The following is a 20,415-nucleotide window of genomic DNA, read 5'->3' as shown; positions in this document are numbered from 1 at the left end:
GCTGTGTTGATACTTTCTATTGTGAAACGTTACTGTTAATGATTTTGTTTCCTTAATATTTACTAGGTATACTGGTTAATAATGTGGATTTTGTAATCAAAGAAAACACGATAATTTCAAGAGAAACATCAAAAGTGCTTTATTCAAAGTAATGTCCATCTCTAGCTTCACATTTCCCCAACTTTCAAGTAATTGCTGGATACTGTCCCAATAGAAGTTTTTTTGTTCTGAGGCAAACCATTCAGAGACCCAATTTTCCACTTCTTCGTATGTTTTGAAGTGTTGCTCAGAAAGTACATGTGCCATCAATTGGAACAAATGGAAATCTGAAGGAGCAAGTCTGGTGAATACAGTGGATGGGTTAATACTTCCCAGGCAAGATCTTTTAAAGAGTCTTTAACCGGTTTGAAGTGTGTGATGGTGCATCATCATGAAGCAAAATTACTTTACCGTGTCTTCTGGCCCATTCTGATCATTTTACAATCAAAGTGTGGTTCAAATTGATTATTTATTGTCAGTAGCGATCAGTATTAACAGTTTCACCTGGTTTTAGAAGCTCATAATACACCACACCTTCCTGATCCCACCAAACGCAGAGCATTGTCTTCTTTCTGAAGTGATTTGGCATTGCAGTCGATGTTGGTGGTTGACCTGGATCAACACATGATTTTGAGTGTTTGGGATTCTCAAAATAAATCCACTTTTCATCGCCAGTCACAGTTCGATGCAAAAAAGACTCTCATACCACTGAAGCAACATTTTACTGATGACTTTTCGGTTTTCCATTTGTCTTTCATTGAGTTGATGTGGCACCCATTTTCCTTCCTTTAACATCTTTCCCAGGGCTTATAAATGATCAGAAATTGTTTGCTGAGCAATGTTTAATCTTCATGCAAGTTTTTGAGTTTGACACGCGTCTTCATCCAATAATGCTTGTAATTGTTGGTCTTCAAACTTTTTTGGTTGACCTGGATGTTCTTTGTCTTTCACATCGAAATCATCACTTTTAAAGCATTTAAACCAGCGTTCACAAGTATCTTGAGATGGAGCATAGGCACCATAAGCTTCCCGAAGTATATTATAGCTTTCCGCAGCACTTTTCTTCAAAATAAAGTAATGGATTCAAACTTACTGCAGATGCTCTTTTTTTGGCACGAAATTTGATTTTTTTTTAAAAATATATTTTATTGATTTTTCACAGAGAGGAAGGGAGAGAGATAGAGAGTTAGAAACATCGATGAGAGAGAAACATCGATCAGCTGCCTCCTGCACATCTACCACTGTGGATGTGCCCACAACCCAGGTACATGCCCTTGACTGGAATCGAACCCGGGACCCTTCGGTCCGCAGGCCGACGCTCTATCCACTGAGCCAAACCGGTTTTGGCGAAATTTGATATTTTTAACCATAAAGATATCTATGATGTTAACACCTTCAAAAATTTTGACACATGAAGTTTTGAAGCTTGTTGTCGAATACAACAAAATAGCATACATATCAAATCACATATATATCAACATATGTAACTCCATCTATTGAAAAAAATTGCATTATTAATTGGTACACCTAATCTATACAAATAATAGAGGAATATGCAAATTGTCCGGGATGCCGTCACAGTAACATTAACGACCAGCAGGCTGCATGGGGTGACCAGGCCAGCAGGGAGGGCAGTAAGGGGCAATGAGGCCAGCGGGGGAGGGGCTATTATGAGCGACCAGGCCGGCAGAAGGGGGCAGTTGGGGCGACCAGGCCAACAGTGGGGGGCAGTTAGGGGCTACAAAGCCAGCAGGGGGTGCAGTTGGGGGCGATCAGGGAGGCAGGTAGACAAGCGGTTAGGAGCCAGCATTCCTGGATTGTGAGAGGGATGTCTGACTGCCAGTTTATGTCTGATTCCCGGGATTGTTAACTAGCTAATATGCTGGTTAGACCGAACAAGCTGCAAGGCCAGAGAGCTCATGTGCCGCTACTGTATGAAGCGGTGTCTAGGGCAGTGATGGCGAACCTTTTGAGCTCGGCGTGTCAGCATTTTGATGAACCCTAACTTAACTCTGGTGCCGTGTCACATATAGAAATTTTTTTATATTTGCAACCATAGTAAAACAAAGATTTATATTTTTGATATTTATTTTATATATTTAAATGCCATTTAACAAAGAAAAATGAAAAAAAAATGAGTTCACGTGACCTCTGATATGCTTGTCATAGGTTCGCCATCACTGGTCTAGAGGCAGCTTGTGGTTGCTAAGTTAATGACTATGGAAACAGAGACTGATGCTACTTTGTGGAAAATACATATATTTACCAGTCCAGGTACCTGCCTGTATGGACTTTGCTGTGAAGACTGTCCTTGTCTGATGGCTATATGACCACTGGCTTCTGCAATAAAGACTCCTCCTTACACACCCACAACCTCTCATGGCTTCTCCATTCTGCCCTGCTTCCGAGAATTGACCTGTCTCCGACACTTAGTAAAGGAGGAATTTGGACTAAATTCCCAACAGTTAGTACAGTGGGCAGGGTTTGAGAAGGACCTGCCTGGCATAGTTAGATGGAAGAATTCAGAAGAATATATGGACTGAAAGCCACTCAGGGTACCAGAGCTCGTGCAGGAATCTGGCTCTTCCCATTTGATCATGATGCATTATTTTCTTGGATATACTGTTGTATTCATTTTACTAGTATTTTTTTTAGGATTTTTGCATTTGTAGTCATCAGATATATTGATCTGTAGTCTTCTTTTTGTGTGTTACTCTTTCCAGATTTTGATGTCAGGGTTATATTAGCCCCTTAAACTGTATTAGGAAGTATTGCCTTTTCTTCAATATTTCTTGAAGAGCTTGAGAAACATAGATTATTAAATCTTCTGGGAACATTTGGTAGAATTCACTTTTATTTTGGGGGAGGTTTTTTTTTATGGTTGTTTCCATTTCCTCACAGCTGAGAAGTCTATTTAGATTTTCCAACTCTTCATGATTTGGTCTAGGAAGATTACATATTTTTAGGAACTTATTCATTTCTTTTAGGTAATTGAATATATAGTCTTCCATAATGTTCTAACATGATCCTTTATAATTTGTAATACCTGTGGTGATTTCTCCTCTGCCATTTCGTTAGTGAATTTGTATATGTGTGTCTTTTCCCTTTTTTCACTAGTGAATCTAGCCAGTGGTTTGTAAGTTTTATTAACCTTAAAAAAAAAAAACCCACCTGTTTAATTAATTTTCGTATAGTCTTTATAGTCTTTTTGTTCTCTATTTCATTCATTTTTGCTCTAATTTTTATTGTTTCCTTTCTTCTACAAACTTTGAGTTGTTTTTGTTCTTCCTTTTCTAGCACTTCAAGAGTTGCTGTTAGGTTGTTTACTTAGAATTTCTTTTAATTCTTGAGCTAGGTCTGTAATAATATAAATTTCCCTCTTTTTTTTTTTTTAATACTTACTTAAATTTACTCTTTTTTTTTTTAATATATTTTATTGATTTTTTACAGAGAGGAAGGTAGAGGGATAGAGAGTTAGAAACATCGATGAGAGAGAAACATAGATCAGCTGCCTCCTGCACATCTCCTACTGGGGGTGTGCCCGCAACCCAGGTACATGCCCTTGACCGGAATTGAACCTGGGACCCTTTAGTCCACAGGCCGACGCTCTATCCACTGAGCCAAACCGGTTTCGGCTAAATTTCCCTCTTAATACTGCTTTTGCCACATCCCAGAAGTTTTGATGTGTTGTATTGTCATTCTCATATGTTTCTATATATCTTTTAATCTCATTTTTTATTTCTTCTTTGATCCAGTAATTTTTTAGTATTTTATTGTTTAATCTCCACATATTTGTGGGATTCTTTACTTCCTGTTTGTAGTTAATTTCTAATTTCAAGGCATTGTGGTCAGGAAATATGCTTGGTATAATTTCAGTCTTCCAGTATTTTTTATGGTAGTTTTGTGACCCAGCATTTGCACTGGAGAAGAATGTATATCTGATGTTCTGGAACAAAAACTTTTATAACTGTCAATTATGTCCATTTGGTCTTAAGTTTTAGTTAAGCCCGATATTTCTTTATATTTTTCGATGCTCCCTGGTGCATATGCTTTAAGAAGTGTTATGTTTTCTTGATGTAGTGTTCCCTCTATCATTATAAAGTATCCATCTTTGCTTCTTGTTATTTTTATTTTAAATATATTTTATTGATTTTTTTTTTTACAGAGAGGGATAGAGAGTTAGAAACATTGATGAGAGAGAAACATCAGCTGCCTCCTGCACACCCCCTACTGGGGACGTGCTCACAACCAAGGTACAGAATTGAACCTGGGACCCTTCAGTCCACAGGCCAAACCGGCTAGGGCGATTCTTGTTATTTTTAAGTCTACTTTGTCAAATATAAGTGCGACCACATGTGCTTTTCTGTGGATGTCATTTAGTTGGAAAGAATCTGCCTTTATCTTTGATGCTTACATGTGTGTCTTGTAGGCAGCATATGGTTGGGTTTTATTTTTTGATCCACTCTGCTACTCTGTGCCTCTTTATTGGTGAATCTAAACCATTTACATTTAGGGTAATTATTGATGTGTGAGGATTTCCTATAGCCATTTTATCTTTTGTTTTCCTTTGTGTTTTTATCTGTTGTTTTTGTTTGGTGGTATTCCATACTTCTTTTTTCTGCATCTTCTTTTTTTAAGCTGTATGTCCTGGTTTGGGGAATTTTGTGTGTAGAATTTATATAGGTTTATAAAAAATTGTTACATCTAATCAGTTTGTTCTTATGAGTACATTGGATCTTAATTTTCCTTGGCCAGTTCAGACCCCTTCCCTTTTATGTTTTGTTACGAATTACCCATTTATGATGTAAGTTTTTTGTGCTCTTACTCATAGTGTTGTGACCTTATGTTCTTTGTTCAGGTAGAATAACTCCCTTGAATATTTCCTGCAGTGGAGGTTTTCTGGTTGATAAAAATCCCTCAACTCTTATATGTCTGGGAATGTCTTTTTTTTCTCCTTCACATTTAAAGGATAATTTTGCTGGACCTGTTACTCATGCTTGGTAATTTCTCTCTTTCAGATGTTTGAATATTTGGTTCCACTCTCTTTTGGCTGTGGAGTTTCTGCTGAGAAGTCGGATGTAATTCTGTTGGGTTTTCCTTTGTAGGTCACTCCCTTTTTTCTTTTTGCATCCTACTTTGAGAATATTTTTTCTTTTTCATTAATTTTTGACAGTATTAATACCAAGTGCTTAGGAGAGGGACTCTTTGGACTGAGGTAGCTAGGTGTCCTGGTTGTTTCTTGGATTCAAGGATCCAGTTCTTTCCTTAGATTTTTTTATTTTTTTTAATGTTTTTATTTTAGTAAATCTTTATTGTTCAGATTATTACATTTGTTCCTCTTTTTTCCCCCCCATAGCTCCCCTCCGCCCAGTTCCCACCCCACCCTCTGTCCTTACCCCCCCACTGTCCTCATCCCTAGGTGCACAATTTTTGTCCAGTCTCTTCCCGCATCTCCCACACCTCTTTCCCCACCAAGAATAGTGAGTCCATTCCCTTTCTATGTCCCTGATTCTATTATAATCACCAGTTTATTCTGTTCATCAGATTATTTATTCACTTGATTCTTAGATTCACTTGTTTATAGATGCGTATTTGTTGTTCATAATTAGTATCTTCACCTTTTTCTTTTTCCTCTTCTTAAAGGATACCTTTCAGCATTTCATATAATACTGGTTTGATGGTGATGAACTCCTTTAGCTTTTTCTTATCTGTGAAGCTCTTTATCTGACCTTCAATTCTGAATGATAGCTTTGCTGGATAAAGTAATCTTGGTTGTAGGTTCTTGGCATTCATCACTTTGAATATTTCTTGCCACTCTCTTCTGGCCTGCAATGTTTCTGTTGAGAAATGAGCTGACAGTCGTTTGGGTATTCCCTTGTAGGTAACTGAGTTTCTTTCTCTTGCTGTTTTTAAGATTCTCTCTTTGTCTTTTGCTCTTGGCATTTTAATTATGATGTGTGTTGGTGTGGTCCTCTTTAAATTCCTTTTGTTTGGGGTTCTCTGCGCTTCCTGGACTTGTAAGTCTATTTCTTTCACCAGGTAGGGGAAGTTTTCTGTCATTATTTCTTCAAATAGGTTTTCAATATCTTGCTCTCTCTCATCTTCTGGCACCCCTATAATTCTGATGTTGGTACGCTTGAAGCTGTCCCAGAGGCTCCTTACACTATCTTTGTATTTTTGGATTCTTTTTTCATTTTGCTTTTCCGGTTGGGTGTTTTTTGCTTCTTCGCATTTCAAATCTTTGCCTTGATTCTTGCGCTCCTCTGGTCTGCTGTTGGGAGTCTGTATAATATTCGTTATTTCAATCCGTGTATGCTTAATTTCTAGTTGGTTCTTTATCATAACATCGAGGGTCTCATTAGATTTCTTGAGGATCTCAGTAACTTTATCGGCAGCTTCTAGACAGTTCTTGAGAGACCTTAAAAGTGTGGTTCTGAACTCAATATCCTCCATTGACAGTTTTGTCCTGTTTCTTTGTCTCCGCATTTTTTATGCTTTCTTGGTGCACCCCCTAGTGGTCTTTGTGTGCAGTCTTGTTGTAGTTAAGCCTTGATTGTTGTAGTTAATACTAGGGGGATTTGACCTCCAGGCCAACTGGTTGTGAGAATCACCTGTGTCTGCAGTGGGAAAACTTTTGTCCTCTAGGGAGGTGCTAATCTAGCCTTTGCCTGAGGCTATCCGGCAAATGGCTCTGCGCAGGGCTTGGGCGGGGCGGGTCGCACGGGATCAACAGAGCGGGCGGAGGGAGCAGTTATGGCTGCTCTCAGTCCCGTCCCCAGAGGCTCTGCCTCTCAGAGTCCCAGCAACCGCTGCAAACCTCGGAGAGAAAGCTGCCCTCGCGTTCCGACCGATGCTAGACAGCCCTGCTTCTCCCGTTTGAGTCTGGGTCCCTAGAGACTCACCCAGAACTGAGCTCAGAATCTGAGACTCCCTCCCGATTGAAACGGACAACCGCTCCCTCAGCTACCAGCCCGCTCCGCGCATACCTCCACACCTTTGTATTTTCCGCTCTGCGGCTCCTCTGAGTCTCGTATGCTGTTCTCTTTCCTTCTAGTTGAAGAATTTCCCCTCAGCCAGCTTTCCCGTAGTTCTGGGTGATGTCCGTTCCGTCTTTTACTTGTATTTGTGAAGTGGTTGTTTGAGGCCGCTAACTCCGGTGTTTACCTATGCCGCCATCTTCGTTTTTCCCTTAGATTTTTTAAATTCTCATCTACTATTTGTTTGAATAGTCTCACCATTCCTTTCTGCCTCTCTTTCTTTTCTGGAATGTCTATTTTCTAATGAGTCGGTAGAGCATGAGACTCTTAATCTCAGGGTCGTGGGTTTGTGCCCCATGTTGGGCGCCAGATGTTGGGGTCCAATCCCAGCAGGTCCAGGGGTTCCCAAAGGTGTGGACGGAGTTGGCGAAGAAGGAATGACACGGAGACAGCATTCAGTTGATCAGCAGCCTAGACAGGTTCTCTAGCCAGGATCTCCAGCCAAGTTCTGTGTTTATTGTCCTGTTACATCTGTATTTATACAAGTTGATTTTAATCCTGTCCATTCTATTGCAAAGGTTAGGGCGTTTCTTATCTCCATTCCAAGGTTCTCTATTGTTCTATTAAGCTACAAGGAAGTAACTGAAGGAGATTATCTTAAGTAAAGATTAGTTTAATCATGATTGTTCGTAGTTAAAGTGATTAATTACCCACCTGTCACTTAGTTAAGGGGTCTTATTCCCTCCCTAACTCCAGGTAAAAATCCCCACCTGGGGAAACAACCTTTCTCAGAGAGGTGACCGTGGTTAAAACACATAGCGCTTAGAAGGGGATCAAACATATTAAGAAAAGTATGCCATATATGCCAGGTCCCTTGAAACATATGCTGTGCAGATGTTTCTTCCCTGCAGCGACTATGTCAAGCAGCAAGGATGGACCGGCTTCCAGCAGAGTCAGATAATTCTTGTTGAGCTGTTTGATTTTTCTTTATGCTCATGTCTCTCTCTTCTTCCCTTTGTGTCATTTTTCGATTTCTGTCTTAAGTATCACTAATTCTTTCCTCCATTTGTTTTCTGTGCTCAGTTATTTATTCTTTTAAATTTTTTAAAAAAATATTATTTTACTGATTTGAGAAGAAGGGAGCGGGAGAGAGATGAAACATCAATGAGAAGAGAGAATCGTTGATTGGCTGCCTCCTGCACATCACCCACTAGGGACTGAGCCTGCAACCTGGGCCTGTGCCCTTGACCAGAATGAAACCTGGGACCCTTCCGCACGCTATCTACTGAACCAAACTGGCTAGGGCTCATTTGCCTATTCTTAATCTCCTTAATTTCATGCTTCATTGCCAGGATTTCTGAGTGGTGGTTTTTTCAATCTTTTTGGTAAAGTACTCATTTATTTGTTTTCTGAATATATTGATTTATCTGTTGGGTATTTTCAGAACTGCAGTCTTGAAATCTCCATCATTTATATCACACATTTCCATGTATTCTAGCTTGCTTTCTGGGATTTTTCATTTTCTTTTTTTATCATCCTCGTCACTATGGTTATTCATGGTATTTGCAGTTCTCTTTTGTCTAAGCATGTATGTACCTCTGTATTAATGGTCTTCTGTAGCAACTTTCTGTGAAGAGATCTTTCTAATGTAATTTCCAGTAGATGGTACTGAATCGCAAGGTTTTTTACATTTGTGATCTCCCAAACCTGACCTTCACTGCTTCCAGAAGCCAGTACAACGGTGTTGCTTGGGTTGGGATTTGTTTTGTCTTCATATTAATGGCAGTCCCTGTCTTATGTCAGTCACAAAGGCAAACAGCAATTCTACTACTGGATGCCAGTTTTGGGAGGCCAAGTGGTGGCATGATTCTGTGGTTCCATTTCTTTATCTAAAACACCACTGACCTCCTGGACAGTGGAGAGCCACATGGCGGAAACCCATACTCTGGCATATGCTGGCTCAGTCACTGTTCACTCTGCTCACCGTGCTGAACTGCCTCCCCCAGCACTCTGTTCTTCCCAGCTGAAGGGAGCTTGAAGCTCCCAACTGTGGGGCTGTGTCTGTGGGCTGTCTGAGCTTTCCTTCCTTCTCACCTTTGCATTTATTCCCATTTGCCCACCTTCAAATGTTTCAATGCATGGGTCTCTGCATTGAATAGGGAATTCTTTATTAAATTGATTTGTTGATATTTCAGGGAAGACACCATGTCATTCCTCTAACACAGGGGTCCTCAAACTGCAGCCCGCCGAAAACATTTATCCGGCCCGCTGGGTGTTTTTGCTGCCGCTGTGTGCATAGGAATTTGTTCATAGTTTTTTTTTTTTTAAACTATAGTCCGGCCCTCCAACGGTCTGAGGGACAGTGAACTGGCCCCCTGTTTTAAAAGTTTGAGGACCCTTGCTCTAACATCACCTCAACAATACTATGTTTTGAAGTTAGATTATAAAGTTCAAACATTTTAATTCTTTTCAAAGTTGATAGGTTCTGTGTGTTTTTTTCGTAGTCTCCGATTACCAGTTTGTACCAAAAGTGTTGTATATTATGTGTAAATTAATTTGGGGCAAATTGCGATATTCATAATGTTAACTTTTCCAAACCATGAATATAGAGTCTCTACATTTATTTAGTTCTTTTTTAATTTATCTCAGATGTGTTTTATATGGATATTAGTAGAAACATGACCTCAATTTATTTTCATATTATTTCTTGTCAGAATATAGAAATATATAATTGGTTTATAATTTGAGAGTTTACTTATTTTGTAATATTATGTGTTTGATTTTTTTGGTAAGATTATGAATTTTATCTCTAATTTCTTGTTACCTAGCCTAGAACATCTAGGACATTATTGTGTAGAAGTGCTAATAGCAGATATTTTTGAATTGGTGCTGTTATTTTGGTAAAGCATTTTGTGTTTCAGCATTAAATTAAATGTGTTACTTATATGTTTAATAAATTCCCTTGTTATCGGAGGGTTGATTTTTGATTTTTTCAAATTTATTTCCTAAATGTATTCAGATATTTTGATGCCTTTTGTCTCTATACTAATAAAATGGGTATATTACACTTATTAGTCAGTGTAATGAATATATTCTGTTGATTTTTTCTGATGTTCAACCTACCTTTATTTCTAGGTCAACCCTCATTGATCATGGTGTAAAATTCTTCTTAAATATTGCCTAATTTCATTTGCTTGTATCTTCTCAAGGATATTTGCCTTTGTGTTTAAGAGGAATAGTAGTCTGTGTTACTGTCTTTTCTAGTTTTGGTATTATAGTAAACGAGTTGGTAATATTTCTATATTTTCTAAATAAATTTTGTAGGATTAATGTAATTTCTTCAAAAAATTTCTTGTAGGATCTGTCATGATGCCAAGTCTTGTTTTTTGATAAGGTGTAAATTTTACTTTTTATTGTTTTTATGTACTTAATTTTAAGAGCTTTGTTGGGTTAATCTTTATTAAGACAAATACTGTCATTTTTCTCCTAAGTTTTTTGTTTGGTTTTCTATTTTTTTATTTTATTGACTTTTTCTTCTGATTTATAGTATTTCTTTCCTTATAGTAATATTCTGTATTGTATCTTCCCAGCTTTGTAATGTGGTAGCTTACTTTATCTTAGATCTTCTAACAATGTTTTTAAAGTTATTAATACCCTAAATATAGTTTTATTTATTTATTTATTTATTTATTTATTTATTTATTTATTTTTAAAGTTATTTTCTTCGTCAGTGGGGAAATTTTTGTTTATTATTAAAACTCTCTTTCAATAGTACTCTTTTTTTTTTTTTAATACATTTTATTGATTTTTTACAGAGAGGAAGGGAGAGGGATAGAGAGCCAGAAACATCGATGAGAGAGAAACATCGATCAGCTGCCTCCTGCACGCCCCCTACTGGGGATGTGCCCGCAACCAAGGTACATGCCCTTGACTGGAATCGAACCTGGGACCTTTCAGTCAGCAGGACAATGCTCTATCCACTGAGCCAAACCGGTTCTGGCCTAAATATAGTTTTAAACATAAATTTGAATGTATTATGTTTGATTCTCATCAAATTTCCTTGTTTCTGTTGTGACATCTAAACTGACACATGAGACATTTATTATTCTGTTCTTTATATTCCAAAATTTGGGTATTTCTCATATGTTTTTGATATTTGATATAGTTCCACATTTTAAACATGTTTGGTTTGATTTCAGTTTTAATAATGTTATTGAGACTTGTTTTTGCTCCTAGTTTATGGTCTGTTTTAGACAATATTTCATGTGAACTGTGAAAAATATATATTTTGTTGATTTTTAAAAAATATATATTTTATTGATCTTTTACAGAGAGGAAGGGAGAAGGATAGAGAGTTAGAAACATCGATGAGAGAGAAACATCGATCAGCTGCCTCCGGCACACTCCCCACCGGGGATGTGCCTGCAACCAAGATACATGCCCCCGACTGGAATCGAACCCGGGACCCTTCAGTCTGCAGGCTGGCGCTCTATCCATTGAGCCAAACCAGTTAGGGCTGTTTTGTTGATTTTGAGTGGAAGAGTGAGACATGTAATTGGTGTATATTAAAGACAATTTTTTTATTTCATTGTCTGTGTTTTTACTTGTTTTAATCAGTCATTTACAATGAGTTAGTTAAATCTTCAACTATTGCTGAATTGTATATTTCTGTCTTTTAAAAAAATATATACTTTTTATTTAGGGAGAGAGAAAGATGGAACCATCCAGGATGAGAGAGCATCACTGCTCAGCTGTCTCATGAACACCCCACACTGGAGATCAAACCTGCAACTCAGGCATATTCCCTGACTGGGAATCAAAACGTGACCTTTTGTTCATAGGTTGACACTCAACCACTGAGCCATGCCCACTGGGCTGTATATTTCTCTTTCACATCAGAAATGTTTTACTTTATATTTTAGAATCTCAGATGTGGTAAATGTTTATTTATAGTTTTCTAAGAAAATATTTTTAGCCCTGGCCAATTTGGCTCAGTGGATAGAGTGTTGGCCTGCAAAGTGAAGGGTCCTGGATTCAATACATGGTCAAGCGCACATGCCCAGGTTGCTGGCTTGATCCTGGGTAGGGAATGTATAGGAGGTAGCCAATTAATGATTCTCTGGTCATTGATTTCTCTCAATGAGCTGCACGCGTGGTTGCTCCTCCTCGGATGGGGACGTGCCACTCACCTGGCTGCTGCTCGTCGGACAGGTGCAGGCTGTTGTAGCTCTGCTCCTCGAACCAGTGCATGCTGCCCAGGGCTGCCGCTCCTTGGACGTGGGCAGTCTGCTCGTGTGGCTGCTGCTCCTCGGACAGGGGTGGGCTGCTGCTGCTCCTCGAATGAGGGCGGGCCGCTCGCAGAACTGCTGCTCCTCAGTTTCAGCAGGCTGCTCATGCGGCTGTTGCTGCTTGGACGAGGGCAAGATGCTTGTGCAGCTGCTGCTCCTCGGACTAGTGCAGGGTGTGCGCAGCTGCTGCTCCTCGGATGGGTGCAGCCTGTGCAGGGCTGCCGCTCCTCAAACGTAGGAAGACTGCTTGTGCGGCTGCTGCTCCTCAGACAGGTCGGACTGCTCACATGGTTGCTCCTCCTCTGATGGGGAAGCGGGCTGCTCACACAGCTGCTGATCCTTGGACAGGGGCAGGCCACATGAGGCTGCTGCTCTTAGGCTCGAGGCAGGCTGCTCAAGGGGCTGATGCTCCTTGGATAAGACGCACTGCTCATGTGTCTCCTGCTCACGTGGTTGAAAAATAATGTCTAAACCTCAAAACCTGAAGAAATACTACACCAAATAATAAAAATCAGCCCAGTTTCATAATTTTCCCTAAAAGTACTACTTTAATCATTTGGTAATGGAAACTTTAAAAATTAAATTTTGGGATTTGAGATAAATTGTATTACACATTTAACTGTGGTTTTGTGTGTGTGTGTGTGTGTGTGTGTGTGTGTATGTGTGTGGTTTTTTGTGTGTGTGTCTGCTTTTATTTAACATTTTTAATCCGTTTTATTGTTGGATTTGCATAATTATAGATTTAAACCTTTTTAATTACTTTATTTCTGTTTCTCTTTTTTTTAAAGGGGCTTCACAAAGGTCAGAGTTCACATTTGTCAGGACCTACTGATGAACAACCTTCATTTTCCACTGGACCTGTCCAGTATCTCCAAGCAGCTAGTGTTGGCATTCAGAAACAGATTGGACATGGAACTCTCTCTAGCAACTCAGTGACACAGGGAGCTGCTCTCAATCACCTCTCATCTCATATTGCTACCTCAGATGGACAGCAAGGCACTACCTTTACCAAAGAGAGCCAGCCTTCAGGAAATAGGTCTTTGGTGCCTGAAACAAGCAGGCATACTGGAGACATATCTAATGGCTGTGCTGTTGTCAAGGGACTTTCTAATCATGTTCAGCAGCTGACGGTAGAATCTGTTTGTGATCCTAACCATGGAAATTGTACATCACCAAATTTACTATCAAACAGTCCTCATATCTCTCCTTCATTGATTGGAAAAGCCAGTGACAGTGTGGGTACTGGAGCCTATGACAAAGCCAGTAATATTTACCCAGCTATTCATACGAAGACTAATAATTCTATTACCTCTTCACCCCCTTCAGTCGTTTTCACCACAATACCTTTTTCAAAATCCACTGAGCAGGCAACCTCACACAGTGTTGGCAGCATTAACAGTCCTCAAAATAGATTACACACAATTAATAGAGAAGGACTAGAGAACATACAGAGCTCTAAAAAACCAGACTCACCTATAATTAACCTAAAATCTGATCCTCAGATTATTCCATCAATGTCTGTGTCTATTTATTCAAGTTCCACAGAAGTTCTGAAGGCATGCAGGTTAGTATGGGAAATTTAATCACAAAGTGAATATTGTTGATTACTACCCAAATCAGAAAATGGAAAAAATATTTTGATTTTATAATAAATAGAAATTATATATAAAATGTTGTAGTAATTTATCTAAAATATCATTTTCATAAGCAACTTTTTTATGCTTCAGTATCAGTGAGCATATCAACATTTTTTTTTGTTTTAATTTGATCCTGATTTAATAAAATCAGATATTTAAAATTTTTTATAATAGTACATTTACATTATGAAAAGTTAGAAAATATAAACAGTAAAAATACCATATTCCAGCCTGTCGGACTACCACATATTTGCTGTGTATTTATATATACAGTTAGGTACTTCACAACATACTTCCTTTTTCAGTTTATAATTTCACGCTTTTCATGTCAAATAAATTTTTTAATATATTTTTATAGATTTCAGAATGGAAGGAAGAGGGAGAGAGAGATAGAAATATCAGTGGTGAGAGAAAAGGAGAGGGAGAGGAGGAGAGATAGGAACATCAATAGTGATAAAGAATCATTGGCTGCCTCCTGCATGCCTGCAACTCGGACATGTACATTTGACTGGAATCAAACCCAGGACCCTTCACTGAGCCACGCCAGCTAGGGCTCCATATCAAATTTTAGCATGTAATACCATCCATATTTAAACATTTCCATTGTTCCAGAAGTAACTATTTCAAAGGCTTAATAGTTTTTAGTATTTGCTTTCCATTTAAAATATTAAGGATTTGTAAGTATCTGATGTTTATACTAAAAATAAAGAAGTTCGAGTTAGGGATTAATTTTCCTACATATTTAGAATTTATAACTTAGCAGTATGATTCCTTTAGTTAAAGAGAAAAAAAGTTCATCCAGATAAGTATGTATAATACTAGAGGCCCAATGCACGAAAATCATGCAAGGGGGTTGGCACTTGCAGCTGTGGTGGCTTGCCTCGGCTCTCACAGCCCCGGCTTCGTCCAGAAGGTCATTCAGCTGACCGATCTAATTAGCATATTACTCTTTTATTATTATAGATGAGAATTCATAGCAGCTATACAATTGACTTTAAAATTATTATAATTATGAATTTAATAAAGTAGAATCTTGTTGAATAGTAGGGTGTTGCACAATCTTTTTTGAGAATAGAGAACAAGTGGACTTTCTAGATTTTAAAGTGATCACAGGTATTCTGGAAATAGTTAAAATATATAGAAAAGGAGAGAAATATTAGAAATTAATATAGATATAAAAACTTGTTTTTTGTATAAGTTGCTCTTTTAATAGTAAGTGAAGAAAATCTAAGGGTAAATATGTTGAGAAATTTGGATTATTTATATCATGTGGCTATAAATTTATCTTGTTTAATTTCGATTAAAAGGTATAAAAAGTCAAATTGAGTATGCATTTAAAGTTACAATTATTCTGTCTTGTTATTTTACTGAAATGATTACAAATATCCTAAGTGATTTTATTTTTATAAATGCCCTATACTTAAAACTTAGATTTAAAATATCTGTTTTCAAAATTAATAGCTGATGCAGTTTTTCTAATTATTATTTTACAGGAATTTAGGTAACAATGGCTTGTCGAATAGTCCCATTTTTTTTGATAAATGTCCACCTCCAAGACCACCAATGTCACCATACCCTCCCTTGCCAAAGGACAAGTTGAATCCACCTACACCTAGTATTTATGTGAGTCTCATTAATTACTTAGAAATCAAGTGCTGAACTTGCCTGTCTTTTGAAGATATATTTTAAACCAATGCAAATTAAATTGATTTTTAGAAGTTAGGTAAGGTTAAATTTTTTTCTCAGTAATTTGAAGATTTTGCAAAAATGTGTTTGTATCTCAGAGAATGGGTGACAAATTTTAGAGGATGGATGCCAGTTTGTATCTCTCAGTCTAAATATGGTAAATACCTCTTTTTGTAAATAAAGTTTTGCTGGTATACAAAGTGGTTTACATATATGCATTATCTCTGATTGTTTTTGCATGAGTTTGGCAGTATTGTTTTGCAAAAAAGAACATGTAGTTGATAAATACCAAAAATATTTATTTGTCCTCTCACAGAAAAGGTTGTTGACCACTGCTATATTTAGAAATAATTTTTAAACAATATTTGAAGTGTTTTCTCATCCATGCGTTGGGCATATGAGAGTAGTAAAAGATAATTTGTTTTTGTGTCATCTTTTTGTTAACATGTTTCTAAGACTACGTTCCTCCACTTGATGGTTTGTATGGATCTTCATATTCATTTGATTTCATGTGATTAAAACAAAGAATTTTTTATCTTTCAAAAAAGTGGTAGTGAATATAAAATTGATGAAAATATAAAATACATATTACTAAAAAGATTACAGTAAGTATAAGTAGATATTTTTAAATTTGAAGCTGATTTCAATTTTTACTTTTCACAAATTGAAGCATTTAATATGAAAAGTTGCTATGAATTAAAATACTTTATGTTTTTCCCAGAATCTCGTTATCCATTCTTGCCATTCCTTCTAACACACAAGATAAAAAAAATTCTCAACTAAAAATTAAACATTAAGTACTTAGAATGATTTTGCAGATGAGAGGATTTTAGAGATTTGGATCTTTTAAAAAATCTTTTTTTTTTTAATTGATATCACAGAGAAAGAGAGAGGGAGAGAAAGAGGAGAGAGAGAGAGAGAGGAGAGAGAAACATCAATGATGAGAGTGGATCATGGATTGGCTGCCTCCTGCATGCCGTCTATTGGGGATCGAGCCCACAACCCGGGTACATACCCTGACCAGGAATCAAACCATAACCTCCCTGGTTCATAGGTCGATGCTCAATCACTGAGCCTACCAGCCAAGCAAATTTGGCTTTTTTTCCCCAGCTGTTATGTTAATATTTTACTAAATTAAAATTTACTGATATCTTAACATGATAGGAAGGTTCTGAGATTTGATGAAAATAAACCTTTCAAAGTAAGTTTTAAGAAAATTAAGTACAAAATGAAGATTTATCTTTTGTAGGTTACGTTGAATAATTTTGTATTTTGATAATAGGCTAGTAAATTTCACTTTCCCCACTCTTATAAAAGAATTATGGAATTATATTTGAAAAGCAAACTCAGTAAATATTTTTGAACTGCTAAAATGTTTAAGTATATCTTGTAAATTTTGTGATACAATTGGTTGGCAACATCTCAAACTTACTAAGTTTAAAATCTATTTCTCTAAAGGAGAAATTTATATGCAGTTATATCTTAATTACTTGGAAACACTAATGATAATATGTAGCAATACAGCATTAATAGTTAAGATACACTGTAGATGTTAAAGTGCTTGGTTGATAAATGAAAATGAATTGTATAACATTTAGTCATTTTTCTTATATTTAACAAAACATTTTAATATTACAGTTGGAAAATAAGCGTGATGCTTTCTTTCCTCCATTACATCAATTTTGTACAAATCCCAAAAACCCTGTTACAGTTATACGTGGCCTTGCTGGAGCTCTTAAATTAGGTAAGGTTTTTTGTTTTTGTTTTTAAAGTTTGAATTTTCTTTTACTACTATTAATTTTTAAAAATGCTAAATTTTTGAGTTTTTATTTTAATGTTCCCCCTTTCTCAATGTTAATACATGCTGTCAATATTAATTATTGATAAAGTTATGGTGGATTTTTAATTTGGTATCATTATGCAGCATTAGTAGTTTAAGTTAGATAACCAAGAACCTTTTGAATATAAAATTCAGATAAAATTAGATTCTCATAAATTCTCTACTCCCTTGTTACACTCATAATGGCTAGATCTGTTGCTTCAAGGGAGTTTATGCAAATTTTGTACCACAGTGATTGAAACAGTCTTAATGGAAATGGCTGGAGCTCCGCGCTCTTTTAAAAGTGTTTTTGAAATGTTCATTGTACCAAATACAAATTTATTTATTAATGCAATTTTTTGTTTATGAAGATCTTGGACTTTTCTCTACCAAAACATTGGTAGAAGCTAACAATGAACACATGGTAGAAGTGAGGACACAGTTGTTGCAACCAGCTGATGAAAACTGGGATCCCACTGGAACGAAGAAAATCTGGCATTGTGAAAGTAATAGATCTCATACCACAATTGCTAAGTATGCACAGTACCAAGCCTCCTCCTTCCAAGAATCATTGAGAGTAAGTGTTTATTTCCAGGATATTACTTTTATACACATTACTTTTATAACAATCTGTTTCATTCATATAATTTTACTTTAACACTGTTGTAATTTACAAATTATTAAAAACTTCAAAAATTTAAGCAAAGTTAATAGTTCATGAGATACACTTAGTTAATTGAAGAATAAAGTTACTGTCTTATACTAATTTCACTTTGAAGGTATTTCTCTATTTTTTAAATCTTCACCGAAGATATTTTTTTATTGATTTTTAGAGAGAGGGAAATACAGAGAGAAATATCAATGTGAGAGAAACACATTGATTGGTTGCCTCCTGCACACTTCCTGACCAGGACCCAGGCCCGGGAGGAGCTGCAACCAAGGTAAGTACCCTTGACCGGAATCGAACCCGGGATCCTTCAGTCCGCAGGCCGATATTATCCATTGAACCAAACTGGCTAGACTTCGAAATGTTTTCTTTTTAATGTTAGTTTACGTAAATCATTTAAAAAATGATTTCAGAGAAGGAAGGAGGGGTAGAGAAAAGAGAGAGAAGCATTAATGATGAGAGAGAATCATTGATCAGCTTCCTCCTGCATACGCCACACTGGGAATCCTGCCTGAAATACAGACATGTTCCCTGACCCGAATCACACTGTGACCTCCTGGTTCATAGGTTAATACTGAACCACTGAGCCACACAGCTGGGCCAAAAATGACTTTAATAGGAAGAAAATTAGGTGTATAGCTCTCATTTTCATCTGGTCAATGAAATAATGTTTCTGTTTTGTTTTATCTGAAATATATTGCCATAGAAAGCATTACTACTTTCCCTGTGTTAATCTTAGTTTCTAAGGAAAACTTGAGGAGAAGCAGAAACTTACTAAAATAGCTCAAAATTATTCAAGAATGAAAGGTGTTAGTTCTGAGAGTGTTTGGTAAAAATCATCTGGGAAACCATGTGATATAGGACATTTATTTGATGGGAGTTGTTTGACTAGTTTGTTGTTAACAGTTATTTGTTCAGCTATTGTTTTATTTATTTATTTACTTACTTACTAGAGGCCCGATGCATGAAATTCTTGCATGAGTTGGCCTTCTTCCCCTGGCTTCCCTCTGGCACCTTGGACCTCGGGCTCCCTCTGCAGGGTGATCATGGATTTATGGCTGGTCCCCCAACCAATCACATCACATCCGCCTTAGCTGGCCTGGCATCATTGGGTGTCATAGCATGGTCCTGGGTGGTCATCCAGAAAGGTTATCTGGTCTAATTAGCATATTACGCTTTTATTATTATAGATTTATTTTTTAATCCTCACTTGAAGATATGGAGAGAGAGGGAGAGGGAGAGGGAGAGGGAGAGGCAGAGAGAGAGAGAGAGAGAGAGAGAGAGAGAGAGAGAGAGAGAGAGATCAGTTTGTTGCCTCCCATACACCCTGACAAACCTGCAGTCTAGTATGTGCTCTGAACAGGGTTCAAACCCACAACACTTTAATAATACAGATGACATTGAGCTACCTGGCTAGGTTCAGATGTTGTTTTCTCTTGATTTAGTCTTGGAAGGTTGCATATTTCTAAGAAATTATTCATTGCCTGGTTGTCCAATTGGTTGGCATATAATTGTTCCTAGTAATCCTGTCTAATAATAGACAAAGATTCAAATTGACCATACCTTTGCTACGCCCATCACTGGCTAATCAGAGCGATATGCAAATTAACCGCCACAAAGATGGTGGTTAATTTGCATATTTAGGTGCAAAGCAGAGGAGCAAAGACTGAAGGTGGCTCCAGCCGGAGGAGCGAGGGCTTGAAGGTGGTTCAGGTCGGAGTGAAGGCCTGGGTCTCGGGTGCCGGAGGAAAACCGGTGCCAGCAGCCAGGGGAAGGGAAGGCCTATTGCACGAATCTTTTTGTGCAACAGGCCTCTAGTCTATGTATATAAAAGCCTAAGTGACCGAACGACCGGTTGACGGGTCACTGTGACATGCATTGCCCACCAGGGGACAGACGCTCAATGCAGGAGCTGCCCCTTGGTGGTCAGTGTGCTCCCACAGTAGGAGTGCCACTCAGCTGACTGATGGGTGCCAGATGCAGGGCTCACAGCTGGTGAGCCTTTATCAATCAGGACTAACTGGGTGTGAGCCTGCAGCAGGTGCAGTGGGGCCGGGCCAGTTGGGTTTCAGCCTGATACCTGCAGGCCATGCTTAGAGACCCCCCTTTGCCCCCCGACCAGTGCATGAATCTGTGCACTGGGCCTCTAGTTTCTTATAATCCTTTGTTTCTGTGGTTGTAGCTGTCACTTTTTACATTTCTGATTTTATTAATTAAGGTTCTCATTTTTCTTTTTCTTTTCTTTTTTATTTATTTTTATTTTTTATTATTTATTTTATTTTTTTAAAAATATATTTTATTG

General features: G+C 37.6%; 1 protein-coding gene across 1 annotated transcript in view; it reads left to right on the top strand.

Annotated features, from left to right (window-relative positions):
* LOC308512202 (lysine-specific demethylase 6A-like) overlaps positions 1-20,415 on the top strand; it is a 293,519-nt gene that overhangs the window by 206,259 nt on the left and 66,845 nt on the right. Inside the window, exons 17-20 of the mRNA XM_081081999.1 lie at positions 13,093-13,868; positions 15,435-15,564; positions 17,266-17,371; positions 17,818-18,023. Of these exons, the coding sequence (XP_080938125.1) occupies positions 13,093-13,868; positions 15,435-15,564; positions 17,266-17,371; positions 17,818-18,023 (1,218 nt within the window). The remainder of the gene's footprint in view (positions 1-13,092; positions 13,869-15,434; positions 15,565-17,265; positions 17,372-17,817; positions 18,024-20,415) is intronic.

Source organism: Myotis nattereri (assembly GCF_964212035.1).
Source record: "Myotis nattereri genome assembly, chromosome: Y".
Taxonomy (NCBI): Eukaryota; Metazoa; Chordata; class Mammalia; order Chiroptera; family Vespertilionidae; genus Myotis; species Myotis nattereri.
This window is presented reverse-complemented; position numbering and strand designations above follow the sequence as displayed.